The 9,398-nt window shown below is 33.4% G+C and overlaps 1 protein-coding gene across 1 annotated transcript; it reads left to right on the forward strand.

Moving 5' to 3' along the window:
* The first annotated feature begins 843 nt into the window (after nt 1-843).
* Nucleotides 844-2,405, forward strand: LOC132190617 (histidine-containing phosphotransfer protein 4-like). The gene is made up of 6 exons (XM_059605653.1): nt 844-900; nt 1,555-1,685; nt 1,788-1,856; nt 1,979-2,050; nt 2,138-2,210; nt 2,319-2,405. The coding sequence occupies exons 1-6, from the start codon at nt 844-846 to the stop codon at nt 2,367-2,369; spliced, it is 453 nt and encodes a 150-aa protein (XP_059461636.1). The 3' UTR covers nt 2,370-2,405.
* The last annotated feature ends 6,993 nt before the right edge of the window (nt 2,406-9,398 follow it).

The following is a 9,398-nucleotide window of genomic DNA, read 5'->3' on the forward strand; positions in this document are numbered from 1 at the left end:
TTGAAACCAAAATTTTGAGAAAAGCCTTGAAAAAATTACATTTTTCCCCACTTTCATATTTCTTAACGTAATTTCTAAAATAACCATTAGATTAAAATTTAATAATAATCAATTTCAAACTCAATAATAATTTTAAAAATCGCGTCAATAAATATGAAAATGTACAATACATTACTAGCTACAATACATGTCTTGTCTTTAGAAATTGGAAAGACCCCCATTTGGCCATGTAAAATATAGGTATAGATTGTAGTTAGTGGCTATTGCTCTTAAGTTTCACTTTAAAAAATAAAAAATAAATAAAAGGGAAGCTTAGTAGGAAGCTTCCCCTAAAAAAAGGAAATTAAAGCAGAGTGTAAAAGAGAAGGAGAATTTAGGAGGGAAGAAACTTAGGTATCAAATCTCTCAAATTAAAATCAAAATAGGTAAAAGCATAGAGAGAGGGTTCTGAACATATAATTAAATTTATATGAAATTGATATATTTATTTATTATTAAATGAAAATGAAAATGAAAATGAAAATGATTTTATTGAAACAAGTTGTGTGGGGTATTTAGAATCTCCGTACGTACTAGATACTAGGACCCAAATAAGGATATGAAAGAAAGAATCAAGTTCGTGGGCACGTACCCCTTGATAATAGAGGAAGAGATACTCTTTGTCTCTTTATATCTTCCTTTTCACCACCTCTCGCTCTCTCGCCCGTGCATGTACTTTTATGCAGTACCTCCACCCATTCCTGGCCTCTCCCGTATGCCTATATATATCACTTTAGACGACAACCCATTTTCTAATTCGATCCATTTTGTCATAGAGAAAAAGAGAGAGAGAGAGAGAGAGAAATGGACAAAAATCGCTTGCAACGCCAGCTTGACATGAAGAGGTCCCTCATTGATCAGGTTAAAGTGCTCTCAATCTATCTAGTAGTACAATTAAATGAGACTGCACCTACTTCTTTGTATATGCTAGAAATATGCTTTGAAAAGATTTGTTTTACCGAAAGCAGAAGCTTTGCATATAAGGCTATATATAATATTTGCATGAGTGCATATATATTTTGCTTTCATGATTCTTTGTTTTGAATTTTGATCATGTTAGAATCAAATTCCTTAATTAAATCATATCTACGTGAGTCACCAAAGCTCTTCTTTTTTTTTTTTTTTTCGTTATTCTGTTTTAGCCTTTCAACCATATGCAGCCTTGGTTTTCTAAACCATACACAAGAGATATGGTGGACAGAAGGTTCCATGGCGTTGCAATACGTTTTTGCTCTGGTTATTCTAAAAATAGTTTGTATTTACGTGCCCTTGACGATGGGTGCATGAGAATGTCGACACTGTCCATATTCAGTTGTATTTATTATTAGGTTAGGAGACAGGAATATTGGAGCCTCACAAACAGACTTTCTCTTTTGAAAGAAGAAAACAGGCTCTTCACCATGATTTAATAATACATGTGAAAAAACATATTAATGTTTTCTTTTCTTTTCTATATATATATATAGAAAGAAAAAAAAAATGGAAGTTATATATATTTATGGTTGGATGTTGCAGGGGTACCTTGATGAGCAATTTATCCAGCTTGAGGAATTGCAAGACGAGGACAGCCCTAATTTTGTAGAGGATATGGTGACAATGTTCTATAACAATTCAGCTAGGCTGCTAGAAAACATAGAACAAGCACTGTAAGTACTATTTACAACGTTAATTAATTACTTAATTTTATTATTATTATTATTGTTTTTTCATTGTTTTCATATTTATTAATGATCTATATATCCATTCAGGGTTACTGGGCCTATTGATTTCCCTAAGCTGGACGATTATATGCACCAATTCAAAGGTAGTAGCTCAAGGTAAAATCCCTCTCTCTCTCTTAAAAGTATGACAAAATTGATATGTTTAATTCTTTATATCATCAATAGATTGTTATCGAAATCAATTCATTCACTAGAGAATTTATTTATTTATTTTGCAGCATTGGAGCTACTAGAGTGAAGAACGAATGCACACGATTCCTAGAACACTGCACGGCCGGAAATGCGGAAGGGTAATTTATTTAAAAATGCTCGGCCTTGTTGGATGAACGTTAGATAAAATTATCGTATTTAACAATTTTTTTTTTTTTCTTTTGCAGATGCGTTAGGACTTTCCTACGAGTCAAACAAGAGCATGCAATTTTGAGGACGAAGCTGGAAACTTATTTTCAGGTATCTTTAATTCTCTCTGTATATATATATATATATATATATATATTCTCTTTGTGTGTATATTTATCCCCTTTAATTATTCTTATATTTGCTTGCTATATTATGTAGTTGGCAAGACAAGCTGGATCATCTGCATCTGGAGGAGCCAAAGCCAGATGATGAATTTATCTGAAGGAAGATTTATGATCATTTTACCATGCAATTCAGTAAAACAAAGAATTTCGAGGACTTTGTATGTCTTATGGATGGTATATTCTATAGATGTTTTGAAAAACTGCATCGATACTAAAAATGTAACTGTACGTTGATGCATTTTAATATTAGAAGAATAATATTTAGTTAAATGGGTTATTAATAAAAATAATAATAATTTGGTTAATTGAATTGTGTGAGTTTCATTGGTTAATGGGGCATTAAAGGCTCGCAAATAAATCACCCAATTACTGCTAAATCTCACAAAAGAACAAGAAGGCCAACATGTATGTGACCCGGCGTTTATGCAGTGGTATAACTTTTTCCCAATTTAGCAGCAGAATAACTACCTTCCAGCATTGTAGTGGCCCAGATTTTAATCCTTGAATATAGTAGTAGTCTTAATTTCTGAGATTAAGACTAGGTTATAATTAATTAATATGTTATATAGACGATCGATGATAATTAATTCAGAGGAATTTAAATGATTATGTAGATATTTTATAGAGATAAATATTGATTGGTCGAATTTAGTTAATTAATAAGCCCTAACTTTACTAATAAGAAGCTTATTTGAGGTTTTAATTTTATTCAGAGAATATTTGAAGTAATAAGGAGTTGTTAATTGGACAAATTAAGAAAGACTTTTGAAATTTTTTACTTTGAGTTTGAATAATAAGGGTTAAAGAGGGTGAGTAATTGGTAAGAGATGAAGTTAAATAATAGCAATTGTGTTAAAAGTAATAGAAAAGCAATATCAAAATGCTTAGAGTAAATTATTATTAGGTTTTCGTATGAATTATAAACATACCCCAGAAATATGAAGAGTGATTGAGATACATTTGAGGGTACCCGTAAATAAATCAAAGGGAATATGTGACCGAGAAACTTCGGTCATATGAAATAATAAAAAAATGCCTTTGATAAATACAGCATTCAAATTTATAAATATTAATCTAAAACATGAAAAGACAAAATTAAACTACTGCACCAAATGTAAATTAAACATGAAAGGCAAACAATCACAAATGATGCAACCTTGATGTCCACATAAATGCAAATGGCTCAAAAGAAAGAGCTAGTAAAGCACAAACGAAAAAACATGGTAGACATTTCAACTTGCATGAATGAAAAATGGGGAGGAAAGGGTAATCACTTTAGTTTGAGCTCTAGTGCACGGAGCCAATGGCAGAGCTAGGATTTTGGTAGGGCCGGCAATTTTGACACGATCCGTGAACCCGACACGAAAAAACAGGTATTGGGTTTGGGCAGATCGGGTTCGGGTCGTAATCGGGTCTACCCGATTAAGACCCGAAATTTTCATGTCTGGCGGGTCGACCCGCCAGACCCGGTTTTTTTTTCTTTCTTTTTTTCTGCCTCGCGTTAGACGGCTCACCTCACGTTTTCATTTTTTTTTTTTGATTTTTTGCATTTCTTTTTAGTAGCACACTTTATTGACAATTTATACAATAATGGTAATTAAATCCATGTAGCAAGATTTACAAAACATGCCTACAGGCTATGGCTACATTATGGTACATGTATGTATGCAAGTTTTCTCTTTTCTCTTTTTTCAATCACACATGTGGAAGTAGAAGTTTCCGATTTAATTGGTAAAGCAGATTCTATTTGATTCAATTTCTCTTCTACCAAAATTATCACTCTTTTTTTCTTTTTCTTTAATTGTTTTCTCTACCTTTTGTCTGAAAAAAATTTTGGAAATATTATTATTGGCACTCAATCCACAAGCAGATCTAAAAACCAGTTAAGTACTACTGTGAGAAGATTTATATTTGGTTAAAAGAGTTTAACTCTACCACGATTTATTAAGTTCCTACTTATTTATCCTAGGTGCGGTTAAAACTTTCGAGTACCACATCGATGCATGCTTTCAATCTCCTTTTATTCCAATGTTTGTAACATGTGGGGGATTGTTGTAATATGTGTTACAAACATTTAATTTTCAGTACTTTGAAACCGTTTTATTATTTGATATTATTATCTTTATGAGTTTTTATGAGAAATAAAAATAGCTTTAACCAATTTTGTTTATAACGGTTTGGACATTAATATTGTTTACAAACAATCTTTATTATTTAGTTATGGTTTATTATTAATATTTATTACCGTTTGAGTATTAAAACAGTTTTATGGAAAAATAAAATCACTTTAATTTAGTTTTTATAGTTTGACCGTTGCTTATAAAAAAAAAAAGGATGTTGACCAAGCTTTTGTCCATTAACAAACTTTTATGGCATTTATGTTTATTATGACCGTTTGGTCATACTATTGGTTTTATGTTTGTTTATATAAGGCACAACACTTATTCATACAGAAAAACATTTGAGTTCTCCAAAGATATATTTTGGATATATTATATATTACTTTCTCCTGTTAAACACTTTGGTTTTTCTAAGCTAGAAAGCTACTTATATATATATATAGTTAGCTTTTCTACGAAATATATTCCGAAGTCCCTCATCCACATTGACAATTGGGTTGTTCTATTACTCTTTGTTATTGGAAGTGCGTCCTTAACAAAGGTAGACGCTATAGTCTAATCCTGGGAGGTTGCGTGTCAAATAATCCGATCGCACCGAGTTATACACTCCGGGAGGCACGAATCAACCTTTAAGGACAACGCTCTTGCGTGATTCTATAGCATTGTGAGATCTTTCCATACTCTACTTTTTATCTCATGTATTTTATTTATTTTATTGTTAATATTCATATTGTAATTATTTTATATCAATGAGAATTTGTGCACCATTCAAAATTATTTCCAACAGATTTTCCGTACTCTTAAGGCCATTTGTGCCCAAACAGATGCATATATATCAAACTTAAAAGGAGTTAAGTACGTAATTACCAACAAAAGAGAAAGCCAACAAGAAAACTCCAAAGGAGTAATTCCATTCATCAAGCTGACAAGAAATTGTGATTTTCATTGTTTAAATTAATTTTTTAGCACTTTTGTTACATGTGGAACTAAAGGGTGATGATTGAGAGCACACGGCGTGCATAGCACGCCTGTGCATTTTTTTTTTTTAATTAAAAGAAAAATTTTTACACACCGTGTGTTGTCTTCATTTACCCGGGACTAAATTATAAGTGGACTATTTTAATAAATGAACTTACTTGTTTTAACTTTTAACTTTTAAGTTTATATGAAATTATGAGTTTAGTAGTTTCTTTTGGAGTACAATTTGAATTTGTCAATTACGGTCACTTTCCAATTTTTTTTTTTTTTTTCTTATCCTTTATTAAAGCCTTTAATCTCTTATAACTCAATTTTTTGTATTGACTATATTGATGTATCAGTATTATTATTACAATTTTGAATTTTAATTTTTTTTTAAAAAAATTTATAGTTTAGGGTAATCGGGTCATGTCTACACAATTAGACCCGGTTATTTTAAACGGGTAAAACGGGTTGTGTCGGGTTACCCGATTATTTTCGTGTCATAATCGTGTCAAACCCGATTACCCGTTTAGCTAAACGGGTCGTGTTTGGATATAGGCTAATTGTGTAACGGGTACCCGCGGGTCGTAATCGGGTCGTGTATGGATACCCATTTTGCCACCACTAGATTTTGGTTCGGGGGTCAGATTTTTATTTTTATTTTTTCTTATGAATATAAAAAAAGATTAAAGTTGAATAAAAATTAATTAAATATGTTGTAAAAAATAACTAACGCAATAAATAAACAATTCAAAAAAATAATTAATTATTGACAAGTTTTTTTTTTTGTAGATATGCTCCTTGAATTTGATCTCTATCACTAGGATGGCAATCTGAAATTTTTTTTCTTAAATAAGGATTTACTAGCAAATTTGCTAAATCTACGACACGAGCTCGTTTAAAATTTGATTGGAATTCAATAGAATCATTGTTGTTCTATATAATCACAGGTAATTACAATTATATATTTCATAATATTAAAATATGTAACAAAAATTATATATTCATTATGAATTAATTTAAAGATCAATCTAAATATAAAAACTTAATCAATGTAATAATTTAATTACATAACTCTTAGTCTCCAAAAAATTGATTTGAATTGTTGAAGGCTTCGAATTGGAAGAAATACTGTAATAATAAAATAAAAAAAAATTAAAATTTTTTTTTAAAAAATCTCAAATTGCAAATTATTGAACGGTCAATCGCAATTGCAAATAAGAGTTTTGATTCTTTTGAATATAATATATCCTATACCTATTTAAAGACTTAAAGTGGGCTAGGGTTTTAAAAGAAAAAAAAAATGTCAGACTTGCGGTGCAGCACTTACCTTTTTTTTTTTTTTTTTTTTTTTTTTTTAAGTATTCATTGACTTGCGCGCAGCACTTGTCCACAGCCCATGCTTCTTTTAATTGTTTTCTTTCTTGTTTTTGGTTTTGGGTGACAGTGCCGTGCGTTCCGACTTCCGAGTTTCTTTTTTATTTTTTATTTTTTGAGCTTTAGTGAAACTGTGCGTTTTGGGTACTTAAAACAGTGCATTTTTTGTCATCTTCAACCTTTGTTTCCGGTATCTATGAGACTTCATCTGTAGACTACTAAACCTAATTTTTGAAAAAACTCTTGAAATATGGAAAAACTTCCACGTGAGTTATGGAAACTAATTCTTTTGGGAAAAAAAAAAAAACTTGCCCTTGATGTGTTTTTAAGGGTGGGCAACCAAAAATTTCGAAAAAGTTCTTTAAGAGTAAGATAATTTTTTGGGAGGTGAGGGGGGTATTTGACTCCTCTCAACCCCCCTGCATGGAGCCGTGGTTGGAGGTGATGTCCACCGACGACGGTGTCTGGCAAGAAATAAATGCATTCTAATCTTTGCTCGTAAGAAGTTGTAGATTGCAACTATGTTTTTCTTGAGTGAGGAAGAAGACGGTAGTTCATAAAGGTAAACGCATGAGAAGGAAAAAACAAAAACAAAAAAAGTAAAGCAGGTTAATATTTGAAAAAAATGGACAATGGTATTCTGGTACATTCACAGGGAGTTTTAATGCCTTGAAATTCTCCTTCACGACTGACAGGGCCACATGACTATGTTAAAGCGTGATTGGACAGACAACACATTAGACAGGAGATACAAGGTGGATGAGTATGGCTTAACGCTTGTGAACTTCAAAAACCTTATCCATAGGGGAGAGTTGATTACTAATGAGCCGTATGTGTTGACTTTCTAAGTGAAACAAGTTTTTTACTTCGAAGATAAAAGAAACCCAGATTGGGCTTTCACTGTAAGGACTAAACCTAGAAATGTATACGATGTTGGTCAGGGTCAGGGGCATCATGATGATCATGCCAACTATCACGAGAGTAAGCCACTACTATTAAACAGAAATCATGATGATCCGTATGATGACGTCGAATACGTCCGCCCAGATTTAGAACTGATCGAAGCGTATGTGATCATATTAAATTTGAATATTGTACATGTAATGCTTTGTTATTTATTTATACATTGATTGTCATTCATTGGTTTGTTGGCATATATTTAAACATTGATTGCATATTTGCTCCATTGTACAGATAACTAATATGTAACGTGATTTATTTCGCACAGTAGTATGAGTACTCGTGGGAGGACGACAAGAGGACGAAGGACACAGTCTTCTACGCGACAGACTACAGGTGGACATGGGTCGAGACTGTACGACCCTGATGATAGTGAGACGCAAGACGTTGCTATACTTATGAGGCAGCAGTCAGAGTATCGACCGATACTTCTAGAGCATGTGGAAGGGTAGACCCCTACGACACACAATTATATCTTCAACATTGAAGATATTCCAGGCTCTTCGAGTCTAATAGACCCGGCTTTCCTTGACCCATCCCATTCGACAGGCCTTACCCAGTTAGGGTATCGATATGAGCCTACTCCTTGCGACTTGGGCGAATCCCCGCATATGCCATCCCTGCCGACGTCATTGACCCAGCTGGGTGTATTGCCGCACGGCTATTTCGATCGGCCGTCACACAACAGCGCACACATGGATGATAATGAGACGCAGGCTAATGATGACATGGATGACGAGACAGATGACCCATTGGACCGCTAGCCCACTGGACCTACTAGGCAAGTGTTGGGTGTCAAAGAGGTTCGGACGATAGGTATGTATGCTAGTCAAGGTTGAAATATATACGTATCTGTTTATGCATATTCTTCTATATATGTAGTTATAAGCATTCACTTCCAATTAATGTCGATACTCATTTATGTGTATGTTAAACATCAATGCAGATTCACAAGATAAAATTGAAGTGTTGCACATAAATGAGTCGAGCAAGTTGTGGGACATCCCCCTTGAGAAAAGGATCGTGATGGAGTATAATTGATCGTGGCAGCCAATAGGACAAAGCGGGTTGAAATTAAGATGGGTGATGGGCAAGACTGTCAAGAGCGGGGCTTTCCTCAGGATATCCGACGATTGGACGAAGGTACCAGTCAACACGAAGGAGGATTTATGGAGCTCATTGATGGTATGTGAAACGTTACGATATTCTTAACTTACAATCATATGTACATAGCATCTATTTTACTTATTTTGTGAAACGATTAGTTGATGGTGAAAATATAATGTAAGGTTCCTAATTTCTCAATTTGTAACTTATGCAGATGCAGTTCTATATCCCGCCTGGTTTGGACATTGAGGTAATCAAGAAGGACGCATTCCGTGACATGGGCGAGAAGCTGAGGCATTGAAGACATGAATTGAAAAATAAACTCAATATTCTGTGCGGTAAGACTCCTGCGGCAGTGAAGCGGAGGATGTGGGAGTTCCTTCGAGGGTACAATAGCGCAGACGTGGATATATTGTTGGAGAAATGGTGCGATCCATCCTATCAAGTAGGTCACTAAGTTAATTTCAATTGTGTAGTTTTAGTAATTGTAAATATTGTGAAGATGGCTCACATATTAATAACGTATATATGTTGTGTATGTGTAGGACTATGCTCAGCATATGAGAGAGATATGAGCATTGAATAACACA

Source organism: Corylus avellana, chromosome ca8 (assembly GCF_901000735.1).
Source record: "Corylus avellana chromosome ca8, CavTom2PMs-1.0".
Lineage (NCBI taxonomy): Eukaryota > Viridiplantae > Streptophyta > Magnoliopsida > Fagales > Betulaceae > Corylus > Corylus avellana.

Excerpts from the sequence above, each read along its gene's own strand:
- LOC132190617 (XM_059605653.1), top strand. The coding sequence starts at position 844 with ATGGACAAAAATCGCTTGCAACGCCAGCTTGACATGAAGAGGTCCCTC. Across the intron at positions 1,857-1,978 it reads TTCAAAGGTAGTAGCTCAAG|CATTGGAGCTACTAGAGTGA; the intron begins GTAAAATCCCTC and ends TTTATTTTGCAG. Across the intron at positions 2,051-2,137 it reads ACGGCCGGAAATGCGGAAGG|ATGCGTTAGGACTTTCCTAC; the intron begins GTAATTTATTTA and ends TTTCTTTTGCAG.